The sequence below is a fragment of the Oncorhynchus keta genome, chromosome 3 (genome assembly GCF_023373465.1).
Source record: "Oncorhynchus keta strain PuntledgeMale-10-30-2019 chromosome 3, Oket_V2, whole genome shotgun sequence".
Lineage (NCBI taxonomy): Eukaryota > Metazoa > Chordata > Actinopteri > Salmoniformes > Salmonidae > Oncorhynchus > Oncorhynchus keta.
In genome coordinates this window covers 2,932,814-2,955,031 of record NC_068423.1, presented here as the reverse complement: position 1 = coordinate 2,955,031, position 22,218 = coordinate 2,932,814, and the positions used below count along the sequence as shown (strand labels likewise).

Sequence of the window (22,218 nt, the reverse complement as noted above, 5' to 3'; positions counted from 1 at the left end):
CAGTTCTGTCAGGCTAAGACACTAAACATTAAAAAAAGATCCTACAACCTAATGGTGGGAAAAAGGGCTGCCTAAGTATGATTCCCAATCAGAGACAACGATAGACAGCTGCCTCTGATTGGGAACCACACTCGGCCAAAAACAAAGGAACAGAAGACATAGAATTTCCCACCCGAGTCACACCCTGACCTAACCAAACACAGAGAATAATAAGGATCTCTAAGGTCAGGGCGTGACAACCTGTCAAAAGTTTTAGAACACCTATTCATTTAAGTTTTTTTATTTTTTATTTTTTACTATTTTCTACATTGTAGAAAATAGTGAATACATAAAAACTATGAAATAACACATATGGAATCATGTAGTAACCAAAAAAGTGTTAAACAAATATAAAAATATATTTTAAATTTGAGATTCTTCAAATAGCCACCCTTTGCCTTGATGACAGCTTTGCACACTCTTGGCATTCTCTCAATCAGCTTCATGAAGTAGTCCCCTGGAATGCATTTGAATGAACAGGTGTGCCTTCTTAAAAGTTAATTTGAGCCAATCAGTTGTGTTGTGACATGGTAGGGGGGTATACAGAAGATTTGGTAAAAGACCAAGTCCATATTATTGTAAAGAACAGCTCAAATAAGCAAAGAGAAATGACAGTCCATCATTACTTTAAGACATGAAAGTCAGCCAATACGGAACATTTCAAGAACTTTTAAAATTTCTTAAAGTGCAGTCGCATAAACCATCAAGTGCTATGAAAAAATTGGCTCTCATGAGGACCGCCACAGGAATGGAAGACCCAGAGTTATCTCTGCTGCAGAGGATAGGTTTATTAGTTACCAGCCTCAGAAATTGCAGCCCAAATAAATGCTTCACAGAGTTCAAGTAACAGACACATCTCAACATCAACTATTCAGAGGAGACTGTGTGAATCAAGCCTTCATGGTCCAATTGCTGCAAAGAAACAACTACTAAAGGGCAACAATGATAAGAAGAGACTTGCTTAGGCCAAGAAACATGAGCAATGGACATTAGACTGGTGGAAATTTGTCCAAATTGGAGATTTTTGTTTCCAACCGCCGTGTCTTTGTGAGACACGGTGTGCATGAACGGATGATCTCCGCATGTGTATTTCCCACCGTAAAGCATGGAGGAGGAGGTGTTATGTTGTGGGGGTGCTTTGCTGGTGACACTGTCTGTGATTTATTTAGAGTTCTAGGCACACTCAACCAGCATGACTACCAGAGCATTCTGCAGCAATTAGTGGGACTATCATTTTTTGTCCTGTTTTTCAACAGTGTAACGGCTATTTTACCAATCAGAGGACCTGCATCAGAGGACCTGGCCTCCACAACCCCCCTGACCTCAACCAAATTGAGATGGTTTGGGATAAGTCAAACTGTATAGTGATGGAAAAGCATTCCAGGTGAAGCTGGTTGAGAGAATCCCAAGAATGTGCAAAGCTGTCATCAAGGCAAAGGTTGGCTATTTGAAGAATAGCCATATTTTTGGTTACGACATGATTCCATATATGTTATTTCATAGTCAAAATAGTACAAATAAAGAAAAACCCTTGAATGAGTAGGTCTTCTAAACCTTTTGAACGGTAATGTATATTTATTTATATGTGTATATATATATACACATTTGCAAACATAAAAAAAACAGTTTTTGCTTTGTCATTAAGGGGTATTGTGTGTAGATTGATGAGGGAAAATAACAATTTAATCAGTTTTAGAATACGGCTGTAATGTAACAAAATGTAGAAAAAATCAAGGGGTCTGAATACTTTCCAAATGCACTATATAATAGTGCTTTGGTCCGCAGTGTTTTATGCTAGTAACAAGCTGTAAAATACCCAGATGGCTTTTAGGGAAACATTTTTGACCTTCTCTCATTGAGTTACGCAACGGAAGAAGAATAGCCAGCAGTTACATTCTTCTGCGTCTGTCTGCGCTGGAAAGGTAGGTCTAACCTTTGAAAGAACCATGCTCATATTCCTTATGATGTCTCAGATTTTATTGTTTGCAAACAGGGACAGTTTCATTGCAAACAAGACTCACTGATTTGGCATTCGAGTGATATGACAAGATGAACACATAGGCCTATCGCTCTGTCCATTCTTAGCCAGTAATTTTGGTTATTTTGTGTGGTATTAAAAAAAGATTTCGCTAATATGTAAAGTGACGTGGAATTGCATGACATTTTTGTAAAATGCTATTTTCTTCTCAGCCCTCCAAATACAATGATAGATTCATGCAATGCTTTTACTATAAAGAAGATTTTTCCACCCCTACACTTGTCTATGGTTGGTCTGCGAACCCACAACCTTCGGGTCCGCAGCCCTGTGCGCTCTCAAAATTCCTGCGTTGCCATGTAATGCTTTCAGGGTGAAAAACTGTTTCTAAAACTGCATATCTAAGGCTCTGCCTGTCTAAAAAGTGTGGGTAATGGTAGACGTGTTCTCTGCTATCTACTTTGTTTAATTATAATTTTGGGTACAGGGGTCACTTGTTTTTTTTAAGCGTTCAGGGAGCGTTTAGGTCAAATATATTTTGCTGAATGGGAAGGCCATCCATTTTCATTTCAGGGAAGTCCGACATTCTCCATAATAATTAACATTCACTCCCTAATGTAAAACATCTAAAGTGTGGTATTCCGCTAGTGAGCTGTCACGGCTCTTTACTCTTCTCTATTTTTACTAATGAGCTACCACTAGCCTTAAACAAAACCTATGTGTCTATCTATGATGATTCAGCATTATACACCTCAGCAACCACAGCAAGTGAAATCAGTTTTAGAATGGATAGCTGGTAATAAACTAGATCTGAACATAGCTAAAACTAAAAGCTTTTGTATTCGGTACAACTAATTCTTTATGTTCTAGACGTCAGCTGAGTCTGGTAATGAATGATGTAGCTGTTGAGCAAGTTGAGGAGACTAAACTTCCTGGTGTCACCTTAGACTGTAAGTTGTCAGTGTCAAGGCATATTGATTAGAATGTTGTAAAGATGGGGACTGCAGAATGGCGCGGGAGGGGATGCTGCTTCCGTTTTACAGGCTCCTAACAAACTGCTATTCTGTTTTTTCTTCTCGCGTTGCTTGTAACTTATTGGTACATAATGTTTCTTCCACCATCTCTTATGACAATAGCTGACGGGCCTCAACCAGGTGGTAAGGGTATGTGAAAACACATCTGTCACACTGATCGTCAACACGGGTGCCCCTCAGGGGTGTGTGCTTATTCACCTCATGTACTCTCTGTTCACCCACGACTGTGTGGCCATTGCACAACTCCAACACCATCATTAAGTATGCAGACAAAACCGGGATTAGGCCTGATCACCGACAACGATGAGACCGCCTATAGGGAGGAGGTCAGTGACCTGGCATTGTGGTGGCTTTGACTTGTCTTCCTACACACCTGGTTTCAATCCCATTCATTACCTGTTGTGTATTTAACCCTCTGTTTCCCCTCATGTCTTTGTAAGAAGATTGTTTTATGTTCAGTATTCGCGTTTTGTATTTGGTGCGCGACGGGTCCTCGTACCCACTTAGTTTCATTGTATTTCCTGGTTTCAGAGTTATGTTTTAAGTTATTAAACTATTCCATTCCACCAAGTTTAGATTCTCCTGCGCCTGACTTCCCTGCCACTTATACACACGACTGTGACAGGTCAACACCTGTTGTATTCGGCGCATGTGACAAATTTGAGAGGTTTGTCTCAGCATATTTAACACCACAGTCTACCAAACAAGTCCTGCAGGCTTTTGTTTGATCTAATCTTGACTACTGCCCAGTGATATGGTCAAGTGCTGCAAAGAAGAACCTGGAAAGCTAGAAAGCTGCAGCTGGCCCAGAACAGAGCAGCACGTCTGGCCCTTCAGTGTACACACAGCTGTCAACAGTAGTCATGCAAGTATCTCTTGGCTCAAAGTAGAGGAGAGACTGACTGCATGATTGAGCCATGATCACATGGAACTCCCTTCCATCTCAAATTACTCAAGTAAACAACCAAATTAGCTTAAAAAAACAAATAAAAACAACATGTCACAGCACAATGCCTCTTCCCTATCTGACCTAAATAACTTGTAGGCATATGTATATTTATTGAAGTATGTATGCGTGTGACTGATAGATGCCACTGAATGTAAATAGAATATATGAAAATGTAATATATTCATGTATTTGGATTTAGGCCTAGAATAATGGGTATCTATATTTCTCTCAGTGCTGTGTCAGTAGGACGTTTGTTATTTCATATTTGTGTCGTTCAATCTTTGAGCTGTTCTTGTCCATTGATGTTCTGCATTATGTCATGTTTTATGTGTTTTATGGATCCCAGAAAGAGCAGCAGCTGCTTGAACAACAACTAATGGGGATCCTAAGAAAATACAACAAAATACTTAAGGTTGAAGGAGGCTTTCACCCACCCATAAATTATGAGCCCAATGTTTGGTTTGTTTTTCTCCCGCACTGCTGGTGTTAGATCGGGGGAATGTAGCACCTCACTACCTCTCCCTCTCTCTCCTCCACCTCTTCCGTCCCTCCCTCTCTCTGTTTCCTGGGGTGTGTCTGTGGCAGCTCTTCTCTCCTCCACACGGTGTGTTGTGCGCTGCCCCCTTGTCTATGCTGCTGCTGTTGCTGCAGAGCTTACTCCCAGAATCTCTGCCTCCTCTTTCTTTCTCTCGCTCTCTCTCTCTCGCTCTCTCTCTCTCTCCCGCCCTCTCTTTCATTTAACAGTGATAGAGGCAGAGACCACACTGCCTTCCCTATCTCGCTTTCACAAGCAAAAGCTTACAAGGGCGCACGCACGCAGTGTGTCGGAGAAGGGATGGGGGCAGTTGTTGTTTGTCAGTCTGGAATCCTGCTGAGAGTGAAAGGGAGGAAAGCGCTGGTCGGGAGCCGTGGAGCCCACATCACTCACAGCGGAGTGAGCAAATCTTTCTATCTCTCCCAGTAGGCAGCCTTCAAGAACAGCAGCCGCATCAGTTTTTCAGAGCAGCACTCTTCCCCCTCCCCTCCTCTTTCTTGCTCTCTCTGTTTCCCTTGCTGTCGCTCACTCTCCCACTCTCACCTCCGTCGGCAATGTGGGAATGTAGCGGACTGATGTAGCAAACAAGCAGCCAAGGCTTTCAGATTTTTCTACCACAATGACAGGCGGTGGACAGACAGCTGGAGAAAGACGGACAGTCCAGGAGATCTGAGGGGAAAGGGATTGGATGGGGATCAGTTGGATTTACCCCCCCCCTCTTCCGCCCCACCAGCCACATCCCGACAGATCCTCTCCCCCACTCTCTCTCCAGTTCCACTGGCTCTCTTCATGCAGGATTACCGTTCACCACTACAGCTGAAACAACGCTGCACGGGGCTGCCTGGAAGGACAGCAAGGGGGAGGCTGACCCAAGGCAGGGAAGAAGACTGTAGAGGAAGCCCCTGGACTGGAGCCTATATAAAACACCTGAGAAATAAAAAGAGGGCAACCCCTCCAGAGCCACAGAGGAAAAGGAATCGAGGGCCGTGGATCAGAGTGCCATTGAGAAGCAGTGAGTTGGAGCCGCAGAGGAGGTTTGTTTCTCATTGACACACACACAGGATTTACAGCTATGGTCTGAAGCTTGCCACACCGTGAATCGATGTTCTCCTGCCTGCCTTTTTCATCAGCTTTTTTCCTTGTACGGGAGTGAAGTATCTTGGGATTTACCATTGTTTCGTTACCACCTAACTACAGCGTGGCTCGCCCCCTCCGTTCAGCATCCTCACCTATCCATGTCCAACCTGTGTGTCTGTTTGTTTGTGTGTTTGTTTGTGTGTGTACTTAGCTAGCTCTGCGCCAGAGGGAGTGTATATTTGCTTACGTGTGCATCCTCGTGAGCTGCTTGGCTTGTAATTACTTGTACGTGTCTGTGGGTGCCCTCTTGTGTCTATGTGTGTGTGGGTATAAATGTAGTCATTTTGTGTGGGTGCATTGGTAAGATGCCCACTGTTGGTTCTGTTCCCCATCCCCTGTCTCGTTTGTGCCCTTTTGTCATTGGGCCTCCGGTTTGACCCCTGAACTTTAACGGCATCGGCAGGATGAGTGAGCACTCGGGAACGAGCACTCTGGGGGCCATGACCCTGGAGGAACCGGGGGACGAACAGGCCTCCCCTCGGGCCCCGGGGCCTCTTCGCTGTGGGCCCTGTGCCGTGTGGTCCCGCCAGCAGACCTGGCTGTGTGCGGTGCCCTTGGTGATGGGCTTTGTGGGCCTAGGCCTCAGTCTAATGCTGCTTAAATGGATTGTAGTGGGCTCCATTCAAGACTATCTGCCCACGGACCTGGTGGATGCCAAAGGCATAGGGCAGGATCCCATCTTTCTCTATGAACCCAGCGCCCTGCCCAAACGACCAGACACTATGACCACGACTTCCACCACCAACCCTCTAGCGTCCGATGGCACGGCCCCAGCCCCGAGAACTCGATTTGTGCCGCCCTCCAACCACTCGGCCCCGCACCTCCACAACCGGATCGGCAGTGGCACCCACGTGATGGGCACCACCACCACTACCCGCACCACTCGACTTGTCCTGCCTGGGGGTAACGAGATGATCCCGCACAGCACCACGATACAGCAGAACGGCAACACGGGAAATGGTCGTAACGATAAGGACCCCCCGAACTCACGACCTAGTCTAACATCAACAACTACCAAAGCCACAACCAAGGTGCAATCGCCCACTTCTCCACCACCTCCTCCAGCCAAGCCCACCGGGCGCTGGAACCCTGGACGCTCTGTGAAAGGTCCAGCCACACGCCCACACCACCGCTTCAGAACACGTAAGTCTGTTTTTCTTGAAGGGAGGGTGTGTTTGTGTCTGTGTGTGTGTGTGCAAATGGAACAAATGTTTCACAAGAGCTCAAGCGTTTGTTCTAACTAGCAAATGGCATTGGAGTGCTGGTGGAGCTGGTGCCCAATTACCATACATTAATGTATTGCTGCTGAATAAGAAAACCCTCACAAAAGGCTACTTTGTATAAACCATAGTCTAAATATGTGCCGTATAAAGATGATCTCCTCTAAAGGCATGAAAGGAGGCACTCATGCAACATAATGGCATTCACACTGTGGCATTCATTAGCCAGTCCTTCTAGGATTTCGTGGGAATTTTCTGTGATATTTGCGGGCATAAATGCTTTATTTAGATGTGCCAATTCTGACATTTTGCATGGCAATATGCAATGATTTTGTCCAATTAGTTTGACATATGGCTTGAATTAAACATATTATGCAGTAAATGTGCAGAGCTCTCTTTTTGTGCTGCGATGCTATAATATTGCACTTTTATGCTATGATATTGCAATGATTTTACTGGTTTATGCAGAAACAGTGTGGGGATTGGTAAAATGTCCAAGCCCTCGCACAATATGCAGGGAATTGTTGATTTAGCAACAAACAAAAAAATGCTATCGCAGAATCCTCGAGGGACTGAAAAGAAATCTGGAGGCACTTGATTTCCTTCCCATCTTTATCTTCGACTTGTGCATTAACGCAATAAGAATCTCTCCTCCTGCAGGCTCCACGCACTTGATATTAGTGTCATAAAAAAATGGTTGCTGCTATCTCTGTGGCTCTATGATGGGTCCTGTTCTCTTAGTTGAAAGCGGGGGACACGAAAGCATCTTAGGCAAACGCTGTGACTGTGGACAACATATCCCTGTTTTGGAAAACAAATATGGAGGAGGGAGAGAGGAGGAAACCGGGAAGCTCTCACCTCCTGTCTGCCTGTATCAGATAGTGAGGCAAAGATCCCATTTAGATAAGTGACGATATGAGCACTGCCGCAAGTGCAGAAGAGAGACTGCAGGACATACCATGGACAGAGAGAGGAGAGGGAGGAAAAGAGAGGTAGGGAAGATAGAGAGAGAGAGGAGTGGGAATAAGAGAGAGCGTTTGAGTGAGAGGGGAGGAAGGGAGAGAGGAGTGTGTGTGAGAGAGAGGGGAGGGAGAGATGGAGAGGGGAGGGAATAAGAGGGACATACAGACAGAGAGAGCGAGTAGAGAAGGAAAGGGAGTTGGTGGCATTATTTAGGCTTGCATGCATATATTTGCTTTATTTTTGTGTCTATGCATTAATGTAGTTTCTTGCTTACTTTTCCTTTGATTGCATTTTGATATCCAGGATATAAATAACCTATTGGATTATTAATAAAGCACATAGTTCTGTATAGTTTCACATAATTTACAATTAGTAGCAGTACACAAGATGGAATGTAAATGTATTACTAATTGATTTACATTTTGTCATGAAAAAGAGTGCAACAAGTAAATGATCAAACCCATCAGTGTTCTGTCAATATTAATTAATTATTTGAACGTCACAAGTGTTGGTCTGAATTATAGTTTGGCATTGAAACATAGAATATGATCAAAACACAGACATTTACAGTAAGGCAACTGAACACCTTCATTTTGACGTGAACAACAAACCTATGGGCAAAACTGGTTAAATGGCGACAGTTTTGCTGTTGAAAATACATCATTTCAAAAAATGTTGCTTACTGGAAATCAATGATATTCATTCTTAATTGTTAGACACTGTGACGAAGTGAGATGAAGATCCGCTATCTTGACTGGCTTTAGTTGAATATAAAACTCCATGTATGTATAAATCGGGAGATGCTGTGCATGGCTGATGATGTCAGTTATGCAAGACATTGCGAATGAGGGGGCTGTCTATAGACTACATATTCTATGACATGGGTGGAGACTTCACAGAGAATAACATTTACCATTGATGAGACTAGGCTACCAACCTTACCATGACGAGGTGAGAACACGTCGGGTTGATGTGACTGATGTCATTGTGGCTGGTAGCCTAGTGGTTAAGAGCGTTGGGCCAGTAACCAAAAGGTACAGCATACAGGAAAGTGTCATATTTGCACGTAGATATATTAGCAGAACACTGCTTTCTACTGTATTATGTGAAGTGTGGAACTGCCACACTTGAAAGTTATCAAAACACTGTTTAGAATATCTACATAAGTTTAGCAATTGCATTCTTCCCATATGTGGACATCTATAAGTACCTAGGTGTCTGGCTAGACTGCAAACTCTTCTTTCAGATTCATATCAAACATCTCCAATCGAAAATCAAATCAAGAGTCGGCTTTCTATTCCGCAACAAAGCCTCCTTCACTCACGCCGCCAAGCTTACCCTAGTAAAACTGACTATCCTACCTCGACTTCGGCGATGTCATCTACAAAATGGCTTCCAACACTCTACTCAGCAAACTGGATGCAGTCTATCACAGTGCCATCTGTTTTGTCACTAAAGCACCTTATACCACCCACCACTGCGACTTGTATGCTCTAGTCGGCTGGCCCTCGCTACATATTCGTCGCCAGACCCACTGGCTCCAGGTCATCTACAAGTCCATGCTAGGTAAAGCTCCGCCTTATCTCAGTTCACTGGTCACGATGGCAACACCCATCCGTAGCACGCACTTCAGCAGGTGTATCTCACTGATCATCCCTAAAGCCAACACCTCATTTGGCCGCCTTTCGTTCCAGTACTCTGCTGCCTGTGACTGGAACGAACTGCAAAAATTGCTGAAGTTGGAGACTTTTATCTCAGCTAGTCTATTGGCTAAAATCTAGCCCACCCATTTTACCTACCTCATTCCCATACTGTTTTTATACTGTTTTTATTTATTTACTTCTCTGCTCTTTTGCACACCAATATCTCTACCTGACCATCTGATCATTTATCACTCCAGTGTTAATCTGCAAAATTGTAATTATTCGCCTACCTCCTCATGCCTTTTGCACACATTGTATATAGACTCCCCCTTTTTTTTCTACTGTGTTATTGACTTGTTAATTGTTTACTCCATGTGTAACTCTGTGTTGTCTGTTCACACTGCTATGCTTTATCTTGGCCAGGTCGCAGTTGCAAATGAGAACTTGTTCTCAACTAGCCTACCTGGTTAAATAAAGGTGAAATAAAAAAATAAAAAAATAAAAATATTACTCTGTAGGCTACTGATGATACAAAGCTTCCTCCTGGAGGAAGCTATGAATTGGTTAGTAGCGTACAGAGCAGTGGCGATTTTAGCATGTAAATCTTGGAGGGGCAAACTCCCCCCTCAAAATTGGGGATGCATGCCAGCAAACCCACTACACAACACAACACTAAACAATTCATTTCACTATAATGGTGACAAGCGGTGCGCACAAACTGTTTGGGCCTACATAAAGCTGTCCCAACAGCAGAGCTTTCCTTCCAGCACAATGAAGTCCTTACCACCGCTAGACCTGGCTATCTTTAGAGCCTTGTCTGGCAGCGAAACAGTTAATTCAGCTTTGTTTACTGCCTTTTAAAAAAACATAGTTGATACAGCTGACTTGCTTAAACAAATGTGGTTCCTACGGAAATTTGAGATGTACAAACTATGGCATAAGGGAACGACGAGTGGATAAGACGCATTCTGTAATTTCGATTAAGACATTAATGAGCGAGCCAAGACGAAAGTAGTCAATATAACTATGTGTTCAGCACTTTTGAAATGTACATTGACAGAATGCAGAACATGGGCTGCTCTTACAGTATTTTCCCTGTACACCACGTCAGAACCGTAGGATAAATAAAGGGACCATATAAGTAGACAATGAAAGCTCTTACAATATTCGATGATGACATTTCTCAAAAACAGATTATAGGCTAAATGTGCACCACCGTGTCAGAACAGTAACGTTAGGGAAAATGAAGAGCTGAAAATAGACCACATTTTTAGGGTGAAGCACATGGGCTACTAACAGCTTACTACACAACATACACTTAGTATTACTTTCTTAGATAGAGTATACATATCTTCCAGGCATGTTACACAATTTATGCAGAAGCATATAAGATATTTTTGGACTCACCTTATTGTGATGTGCTCACTTGAACAGGAATGTGGTGTGGTGGTCCGTTGTGGACAAATTTTGTCATCAAAGAGAAAGAGGCCAGATTTACCATTCCGAGTTGGATGACCGTTCAAAACGTTTTTTTTTTTCCCCCAGTCTGAGATCGTTTATTCCCGACTTCCCATTTACAATGATATCTACATTCACTGATTCCTTCCAAACCACTCACTGTTGAATTTGCGAATTCCGACATGTTCTCTTCATATGACAAGGATTAAAAAGGATTTGCCAGTAGATTGTTGACTTGATTCATGATGATGACTGCTAGCTATGATTTTGAAAGTAAGATGTTGACATGATCAGTCCAGTCAAAGCTACTGTACTGTACAACAACTTGATTTGACGTCATTTTATCTGTGGCCAAAGACCTTCAGCCTTCTTGGGCACTTGTATTATAACTATATGGCAGGATCCAAAGGGGTTACATTTTCAATGTCTACCCTTACATTTTCAATGTCCCCCTGACATAGTGTCCCCATGAGAGACAGAATACTGAGCCAATCACAGCGCAATGCTCCTATTTTCTGCTGGCTTGCCCCACCACCACAGAAAGCACTGAGCTAGGCTGAAAGACCTGCATTTTGGAGCTGCCTTACTCAAGAAAACAAAAAAGTGACGATGTTTGAATGCAGCTTTATTAACTCAAGGATATACTGTTGAAGTCATAGACCTTAGCCAAATACATTTAAACTCAGTTTTTCATCATTCTTGACATTTAATCCTAGTAAAAATTCCCTGTCTTAGGTCAGTTAGGATCACCACTTCATTTTAAGAATATGAAATGTCAGAATAATAGTAGAGAGAATGATTTATTTCCACTTTTATTTCTTTCATCATATTCCAAGTGGGTCAGAGGTTTACATACACTCAATTAGTATTTGGTAGCATTGCCTTTAAATGGTTTAACTTGGGTCAAACGTTTCAGGTAGCCTTCCACAAGCTTCCCACAATTAGTTGGGTAAATGTTGGCCCATTCCTCCTGACAGAGCTGGTGTAACTGAGTCAGGCTTGTAAAGGCCTCCTTGCTCACACATGCTTTTTCAGTTCTGCCCACAAATTTTCTATGGGATTGAGGTCAGGGCTTTGGGATGGCCACTCGCATACCTTGACTTTGTTGTCCTTTTTGCCACAACTTTGGAAGTATGCTTGGGGTCATTGTCCATTTGGAAGACCCATTTGCGACCAAGCTTTAACTTCCTGACTGATGTCTTGAGATGTTGCTTCAATATATCCACATAATTTTCCTGCCACATGATGCCATCTATTTTGTGAAGTGCACCAGTCCCTCCTGCAGCAAAGCACCCCCACAACATGACGGCTTGCAAGCCTCCCCCTTTTGCCTCCAAACATAACGATGGTCATTATGGCCAAACAGTTAAATTTTTGTTTCATCAGACCAGAGGACATTTCTCCAAAAAGTATGATCTTTGTCCCCATGCCCATATTATAATAATATTATATATATATATTATAATAATATAAAAAAAAATATATATATATATTATAATAATATAAAATATAAAAATGTGGGGCTCAAAACAGGTGGGTAGGAGAACGACGAGTCACCACTGCTACACAGTGGTATGAGAAGAGTGCCGTTCTCCTGCATCACACATCTGCCTGTAGTTGCTGATTACTGGCCTCTGCCTGCTGGACCAATGGGCTAAGGCAAACTCTGTCATATCCAGAATGAAGTGTCATGTACTCCACCGCTCCTGCCTCCATGGGTCCATAACCTGTAATACATTACATAGATTATATGGAAGGGACTTCACCCACTGGAGATTTGAAGACTTAACCTCACCGAGAGCTGTGCATGTCAGTGTGTGGTTAGACAGACAAATCCTTAAGATTTGGAAAATTTGACAAATAGAAGGCCATTTAGATAGCTAAAGTTATAGTCTATACACACCTATTTTTATTTGCTTGGTACGTGTTTACATACTGTCTTTATAAGCACATTGATATGATATTTACAGCATAACATTTTTGTCTTTGTTACACAATCACACTCATTGATTTTTTTGTTTATAACACTCAAGCAGGATAATGTTTGTGCAATGTCCACATGTAGCCTACACCATATCAGTAGTTCTGGAATTTGTCCCCCGTGAAAGATCTAACAGAAGACATAATAAGAGACGAGACGAGACAAAACTTGCCAGTTATAGAATATTGTGTTGTCGGACAACTGAGCTGACTCAAGACCAGGCATTCAACTCGCCATTGATACCGTTTCCCTGTTAAGATGTCTTTACATGACGTGATGAAACATTGAAACTAAGTTGGCAAGCTACTTTCATAGCAAGGTGTTGTAGAACGATTGTCTTATAAAACTCATTCCAGATGGACCAGCGGCCATCTTTGTGCTAGTACTTGGAAGTTTCCATTCAATTTAAACTTCAATGATGTACCAACTAAATTCCAGCAGTATGAAGGGATATGTCCATTCTATACATTATATTTCTATGATTGAAATGACACCCACCCTGTATACAAAAGTATGATGTGTCTCAAACGATGGTGGGCACAACACAAACACCTCAGGTGGTGTAAATAGGATATATGTGTGAAAAATCTGAGTTTATGTGTATTTTTATTATTTACATTAAAGGTAAACTATTATACTTCTCCGTATTTTTTACATTGGATTTAGACATTAAATAAGTGAGGAACAATACTGTAATTGTTTTTGTGTGTGTACAGAATGTATTTATGTTCAGGACCAATGCAAATTCCTCTGTGATTTCTATGACGGTTAAGTGAATATATTGTTATTTCCAGTACAAGGGCTCAGACCTCAGGGCTATGTGTTAATGCTCAAAATATGAGGTTAAATACATGTAAAAAAAAAATAAAAATAAAAAATATATATATATATATATATATATCAAACTTAGTTTTGATATGTAGTAAATCTGATATTCAATGCGCTTCTAAGGCCCAATTTTTTTCGGGGTGAATATTTCGGGGTGAATACTTCAAGGGGTCTTAAAATTCTAAATTAAATAGCTAAAGGATCCATGGTATTACCTTCAATTCCATATAGCTTAGTAGAACCCCCCAAACCCCAGCCTTAGACTGTTTATTGCCAAAAATAATGGGTTAAATACATGTAAGAAAAAGAGAAATACGTTTTCTAATCAGTTTATGTCTCTCGGATATAGGAGAGACACTTCAGAATAAACTTACTTTTGATATTTTTTGGGGAGTATCTGTTGTTCTATGTAGTGAATCTGTTATTCAATGCGTTTGTATGGGCTAATAGCAGTAAGGCCCAAAAATATTCTTAATCAAAAAAACATTTGATATATTTTTTGATACTTCAAGGGGTCTTAACATTCTAAATCAAATAGCTAAATGATCCTTGGTATGATCTTATAAAAGACATTCCATATAGCTTAGTAGACCCCCCCTCCCCCAGCTTAGACAGAGTTTAGACTCTGATGGGTTAATTAATAGAAGGAACCATAAATTCTGCTCTGTGAGCTACAGCTGAAGTGCAGCTGGGTGATGCAGCAAGACAATGATCAAAAACACAATCAAGTCGACATGAAAATGTTTAAAAAGCAACACATTTGAAGTTTTGGAATGACCTAGTAAATGTCCTGACCTAATTTCAATTGAGAAGGTGTGGCAGGAGTTGAAACAAACAGTTTATGCTTGAAAACCCACACATTTCGCTGAGTTACAGCAGTTCTGCATGTAAGGGTGGGCCAAAATTCATCCACAGCGATGTGAGTGACTGATCAACCACTAGAGGAAGTGTTAGGTTGGAGTCATTGCAGCTAAAGGTGTCACAACCAGTTCTTGAGTGTAAGGGGGAGGGGGAATACTTTTTCACACAGGGGCATTAGGTGTTGCATAACTTTATTTATGAAATAAATGAAATAAGTATGTAATTGTTGTGTTATTTGTTCACTCAGATTTTGGTTGAAGATCTGATGATATTCAGTATCAATAATATGGCAAATTGGAGAAAATTAGAAAGGGGGCAAATACCTTTTCACGGCACTGTATCTCTATGGTGTCAATTGGTTGTTTATTGTTCCGGTTTGGACAATTTTTGACTTATTTTGGACTTTAAAGAATCCCAATAGCTTGCATATGTCTGGCTATCTTTCATTTGGACAGATGTACATCGCCGCAAACATATATTTTAGTCCCAAAACCATACTTTATCTTGATATAATAGATGCTCGGTAGTGACGCTTCTTAAAAGGTTTACCAACTTGCTCACTCATTTTCTCTAAAATGTTTGCAGACAGACTACTCTGGAGAAGGGTGCAATCCCATAATCTGGTGATATTTGTAGTGTTACTTTTATTTTGTGTGTTTCAGTAGTGATATCAATAGTGTTGATATAAATACAAAACATTAGCTTTATTTTCGAAGATTAGAAGTCAGGGTTTTGGAGAGCCACCTTTCAATACTAAACTGACTTTGTAAATGTTTGCTATTGCCTTCGATTGAATTAGAACATATCTGACACGATTCAGGAAACAAGGCGCATGTTGCAAGTCAGACTTCACAGGAGAGACTCTTGAACAGAATTAAATATTTTTTTAATCAAAATGTGTTGTTTTGGCAAGAAATGCCTTCTTGAACGTGTGAACTTTCATGTGCCTTAATAACAAACTTGTATGCCATCTGTAAATACAAATTAAATAGTGAAATTACGAGCCTTGTTGGTTAAGCCACAGAAAAAGCTAGCAACCTTTCCACTAGCCATGATTGGCTAAGATAATGATTGGGCTGGACATGCCGAGAGAGGAGAGAGGATTCGTCTGCCATATTGAAGGCTGCTGTCTAAATGAGCTCGTCAGTATGTGTTGGTAATCCTGTCGAACATGGCTTTAAAAAAAAATGTATTTTGTAGTGGAGCTGCATAAATATTGCTATCCACTTTCTGGAGGATCAAGATTTGAAATCAGCTAAATTAGAGTATGATAGCTAAAGAGATGAAGAAAACACCGGTCTCCGGATTACATCTTCAAACTAAGTGATATCGTGGTATGGCATTCCTGAGAGGGAGACTCATCCATCATGCATGATGATGTATACAGGTAAGATAGTCTAGCTTCTAATTTTGACAGAAAGTGGTTTCATTTCAAGCTAAAATGTACTGTTAGCTAGCTATAGCTAACATCAGCTGGCTGGCTCCCTAGCTGATGTTATTATTTGTTTCCCAGAGCTGTTTGCTTTTCTAGTTAGAGCCTAATGTTAGGCATTGTTGGCACTTTCTTCATTGTTGTTTAACTAACATTAGCTGGCTGCCTCCCCACATGAAATAAAAAATTAAGATAAGACCTCTTCTTAATCACATTTATTTATCCTACACATGATTAAGCATAATTCAACACCGATATGAGATTTTGACTATTTTCTCATACTTCTCAAATACTGCTCCTGAGAAATAGGCAATCACTATGATCAAGCTATACGATCTCAAAATGTCTCACAATGTTCTGGGGTAAGTCTCATTCCAATGTTCTTAATGATTCTCAAAACCTTCAAAGAGCCAGATAAAACCTGTTGTCTCATTGGTGACTGTATCCAACGTCTCAGACGTCTCAAACGTCTCAAATATGTTTCAGTTATCACATCCAAGTCTCAACACTCAGATCTCTTATTCAGATCCAAATAGAAGATATTTTCTTAAACGTTTCCTCATCCATTTATGACGGTGCAATTTCGCAAATATGTCTAACACTGTTTAATCTTCATCTTATTTGAATGAATTGTTTAATAAATCAAGATCTCAAAATGTTCTTATAAGTCTTATTTTGCATCAATGTAAAGTTTTGAATCAGATTTACTATATAAGGCAAAGTGGTGGTCATTTGCTCAGCTAGAATGTAATTTAACCAATTCTTTAAAATCATTTTTAAAATTCTTTAAATAACAGCACAATTAACTACACATCCAATGTACAGTATAAAGATTTTGTGACGGTGGAGGGTATGGGTTGCTGCATCCCCAGAACCCCCCTGTGAAGTATCAGTCAATACAGCATGTTAATGAAACTACTGAAATAGAAAACAAAACATCCTTGACATGAACAAATCAAGCCATATGTTTACAAAGCATTAATAACAAACAAGAAAGAGAACAATGATGAATGACAAAGTAGTGTGCCCCCTTAGGCAGAACTGGAAATGCTGTTTTAATGATTTTAAAGCTTGTCACTTTCTGACCTTAGTTCCTTTATTATGTCTTTGTGTTAGTTTGGTCAGGGCGTGAGTTACTTAGGTAGCCTGTTTTCCCCATTTTAGTTGTGGGTGATTGTTTTCTGTCTCTGTGTCTTCACCAGACAGAACTGTTTCATTTTCGTTCGTTCTCCTTGTTATTTTGTTTTTGGTGTTCGATGTTAATAAATTGTCAACATGGACACGTACCAGGCTGCATATTGGTTCGATCTGTCATTCTCCTCGTCAGAGGAAGACGAATTTCATTACAGAATCTCCCACCACAACCGGACCAAGCAGCGTGGTAACCAGGGGCAGAGGGTTCTGGACTCCTGGACATGGGAGATTTTGAACGGTAGGGGACCCTGGGCACAGGCTGGGGAATCTCGCCGCCCCCGGGAAGAGCTGGAGGCAGCCAACGCCGAGAGGCGGCATTATGAGGAGCTAGCAGGGCAGCTCAACAGGGACGAGAGGCAGCCCCAAAAATTTATTGGAGGGGGTTCACACGGAGGGGGTTCACACGGGGAGTGTGGCTAAGTCAGGTAGGAGACCTGAGCCAACTCCCCATGCTTACAGTGGAGAGAGGTGGACCGGGCAGGCACCATGTTATGCTGTGAGGCGCACGGTGTCCCCAGTGCGCAGGCATAGCCCGGTGCGCTACATCTCAGCACCTCGTATCGGCCGGGCTAGAGTGGGCATCGAGCCAGGTGCTATGAAGCCGGCTCAGCGCATCTGGTCTCCAGTGCGTCTCCTCGGTCCGGGGTATATGGCACCAGCCCTACACACGGTGTCCCCGGTTCACCAGCACAGCCCAGTGCGGTATGTTCCACCCCGCCATACTGGCCGGGCTACGGTGAGTATCCAGCCAGGACAGGTTGTGCAGGCTCGGTGCTCGAGACGTCCAGTGCGCCTCCACGGTCCGGTCCATCCGGTGCCTCCTCCACGCACCAGGCTTCCGGTGGCAGCCCCACGCACCAGACTGTCTCTCCGTCTCCTCCCTCCAGGTGCTCCCTCCTGTCCAGCGCTTCCAGGTGCTCCCGCCTGTCCAGCGCTGCCAGAGTCTTCCTCCTGTCCATCGCTGCCAGAGTCTTCCTCCTGTCCAGCGCTGCCAGAGTCTTCCTCCTGTCCAGCGCTGCCAGAGTCTTCCTCCTGTCCATCGCTGCCAGAGTCTCCCTCCTGTTAAGCGCTGCCAGAGTCTCCCTCCTGTTAAGCGCTGCCAGAGTCTCCCTCCTGTCCAGCGCTGACAGAGTCTCCCTCCTGTCCAGCGCTGACAGAGCCACCCGTCAGTCAGGAGCCGCCAGGCCCGCACGTCAGTCAGGAGCCGCCAGGGCCGCCCGTCTGTCCTGAGCTGCTAGAGCCGCCCGTCTGTCCTGAGCTGCCAGAGCCGCCCGTCTGTGCTGAGTTGCCAGAGCCGCATGTCAGTCAGGAGCTGCCAGAGCCACCCGTCAGTCAGGAGCTGCCAGAGCTGCCCGTCAGTCAGGAGCTGTCGGAGTCTCCCATCTATTCAGGGCCCGCTGCAAAGGTCCCCAGTCCGAGGTCGGCGGCGAGGGTCACCGCTCTAGAGGCGCCACTGAAGTGGGCAAAGAAGCGGGCAACGACTATGGTTGAGTGGGGTCCACGTCCCGCGCCAGAGCCGCCACCGCGGACAGACACCCACCCAGACCCTCCCCTATAGGTTCAGGTTTTGCTGCCGGAGTCCGCACCTTTTGGGGGGATACTGTCACGTTCTGACCTTAGTTCCTTTATTATGTCTTTGTGTTAGTTTGATCAGAGCGTGAGTTGGGGTGGGTATTCTATGTTCTTTTTTCTATGTAGTATTTATGTGTTTGGCCTGATATGGTATGGCAGGTGTCGTTAAAGTAGCTTGTGCTAATCTTTCTCCAGAGGTTTGGGGAAATGCTCCACAAAAACAAGACCAGGCATTGAGGATAGATCCATACAAACAACTTTGCCCAGAACCTGCTGCAGAGTGACAACAACCATCCATACAGGGCTTTCCAGAAGGGGCACGATATGAAAACATGTGCCACTTATTGCATAACTGGCAGATATCTGCATTCTCAAATACACAAACAAGTGCTAACATGGAAGAGTTGCCATATTCTTCATGTGTGAAAAAGGGCATACTTGGGCATACTTGATCTGTGTCCCATTACGATATACAACAGTGAAGTTGTTTCTTCTGTTGTCTTTCTTGTAATGTCTGGATGTGAGCAGCATTCTACAAACCTGAGCCCATTTAAAGGCAGAGTTCTGTTTTGAATGGGGTGACCTACACACTCCTCCAAGGCAGTCAAATTATCTTCCTTAAATTGAAACCCACTTGCTCTGATCACACTCGTCCTTAAATAACTACTTTTTTTGGCAAAAGCTGTAGTCATTGGACATTGTAGTCATTGGACATTCTGGCATAGAATTCCACAACAACATTGCCAAGTTTTACACTTTGTGCAATTATTGGAAGAGACTATACAAGACCAACAGCATGTACTATCTGAATAGGTATATTTTGAGTGCCATGTATGATCCGTAGCAAATAGCCATTTTTGTCCTCAAAATGGAAACCTGAATGAGTCCACAGTGGCCCAAGGTATCTAACAATGTCAGCTAAGTGAACAATTAGCAGTTTGGTATCTCTCACCATAAAGATCAGCTATCTGGGAACAAAAGTTCAAGAGTAGTTTTTCAGCATGGTCAATCTGTTTAAATGATATGGAGTCCATCACGAGTATGAAAACTGCTTCAGTAAGAACAAGAAAATGGTTGTAATAGAAAGCACCAAGAAGACCCCTGAAAACAACCAGGTCAAAAAATAACAAAAGAGACCGATATTCGGGTCCTTTGAAGAACATTCTGTGTGATGTAACTGAGCAAGGACAACGTGTCAGATTAGATGGTGGCAGTATATATTGTTACCGCTTGTCAATCTCACATGTCCCTTTGATCATGCTAAAAGGCTGACGAGAGAATTCAGTAGAAAACCACAAAAACATTAGTAAGAGCATGACTCCAAGCAGTACAGAGTGTATGTAGTCAATGGAATTCACACAAATAAGGTCAAAACTTTCACGTTTACTGAGCCAAGCGCAGTCAGTGCTTTGCGTCTCAAAGGCAGATTATGCATCATCAATTAACTTGTCATGTGTACACTGTGATACTTTTGGGTTGTCCTGCTGAAATGGGAAAGCATGCATATGTCCTCTCACTACAGTTTTCACAGCCACTCCAGGCTGTTCACATTCCAAATCAAATCTAAATTGATTTGTCACATACACATGGTTAGCAGATGTTAATGCGAGTGTAGCAAAATGCTTGTGCTTCTAGTTCCGACAATGCAGTAATAACCAACAAGTAATCTAACTAACAATTCCAAAAGTACTGTCTTATACACACAAGTGTAAGGGGATAAAGAATATGTACATAAAGATATATGAATGAGTGATGGTACAGAGCGGCATAGGCAAGATACAGTAGATGGTATCGAGTACAGTATATACATATGAGATGACTATGTAAACAAAGTGGCATAGTTAAAGTGGCTAGTGATACATGTATTACATAAAGATGCAGTAGATGATATAGAGTACAGTATATACGTATACATATGAGGTGAATAATGTAGGGTATGTAGACATTATATTAGGTAGCATTGTTTAAAGTGGCAAGTGATATATTTTACAACATTTCCCATCAATTCCCATTATTAAAGTGGCTGGAGTTGAGTCAGTGTGTTGGCAGCAGCCGCTCAATGTTAGTGGTGGCTGTTTAACAGTCTGATGGCCTTGAGATAGAAGCTGTTTTTCAGTCTCTCGGTCCCAGATTTGATGCACCTGTACTGACCTCGCCTTCTGGATGATAGCGGGGTGAACAGGCAGTGGCTCGGGTGGTTGTTGTCCTTGATGATCTTTATGGCCTTCCTGTAACATCGGGTGGTGTAGGTGTCCTGGAGGGCAGGTAGTTTGCCCCCGGTGATGCGTTGTGCAGACCTCACTACCCTCTGGAGAGCCGTACGGTTGTGGACGGAGCAGTTGCCGTACCAGGCGGTGATACAGCCCGCCAGGATGCTCTCGATTGTGCATCTGTAGAAGTTTGTGAGTGCTTTTGGTGACAAGCCAAATTTCTTCAGCCTCCTGAGGTTGAAGAGGCGCTGCTGCGCCTTCACGATGCTGTCTGTGTGGGTGGACCAATTCGGTTTGTCTGTGATGTGTATGCCGAGGAACTTAAAACTTGCTACCCTCTCCACTACTGTTCCATCGATGTGGAAAGTGGGGTGTTCCCTCTGCTGTTTCCTGAAGTCCACAATCATCTCCTTAGTTTTGTTGACGTTGAGTGTGAGGTTATTTTCCTGACACCACACTCCGAGGGCCCAATGGTGGCCCTCTTGAAGCATGTGGGAACAGCAGACTGGTATAGGGATTGATTGAATATGTCCGTAAACACACCAGCCAGCTGGTCTGCGCATGCTCTGAGGGCGCGGCTGGGGATGCCATCTGGGCCTGCAGCCTTGCGAGGGTTAACACATTTAAATGTTTTACTCACCTCGGCTGCAGTGAAGGAGAGGCCGCATGTTTTGATTGCAGGCCGTGTCAGTGGCACTGTATTGTACTCAAAATGGGCAAAAAAGTTATTTAGTCTGCCTGGGAGCAAGACATCCTGGTCCTGGTCCGTGACGGGGCTGGTTTTCTTTTTGTAATCCGTGATTGACTGTAGACTCTGCCACATACCTCTTGTGTCTGAGCCGTTGAATTGAATTGAGATTCTACTTTGTCTCTGTACTGACGCTTAGGCAGCATTTGAGGCATTCAAATTGACCATTAAATTGCACAGTATTGGAGACCAATACCCTTGTAGGCAAGTCACACGTTCCAGCGATGGTCAAAACTTTGCATGGAAAAGACTTTGAGGTCTTCCTGTATCTAACAAAAACACAATGCTCTTCAAGCTTATGTAAAGTGTTGCTTAAAGGCTTCAGGAATGTCAACATGGAAGGTTTGGAGTCCCCAAACCAAAATCCAGCAAAAATCATATTTTCCCTTTTATTGCGTTCACTGTAGCTCAACTCATTAATAATACAATAAAATGGCCA

The 22,218-nt window shown here is 42.8% G+C and overlaps 1 protein-coding gene across 2 annotated transcripts in view; it reads left to right on the top strand.

Moving 5' to 3' along the window:
- Positions 1-4,776: 4,776 nt before the first annotated feature.
- nrg3b (neuregulin 3b) overlaps positions 4,777-22,218 on the top strand; it is a 448,553-nt gene continuing 431,111 nt past the window's right edge. For both annotated transcript variants that reach the window (XM_035744894.2, XM_035744885.2), the window contains exon 1: positions 4,777-6,812. In XM_035744894.2, the coding sequence (XP_035600787.1) occupies positions 6,074-6,812 (739 nt within the window). In that variant the 5' untranslated portion in view covers positions 4,777-6,073. The remainder of the gene's footprint in view (positions 6,813-22,218) is intronic.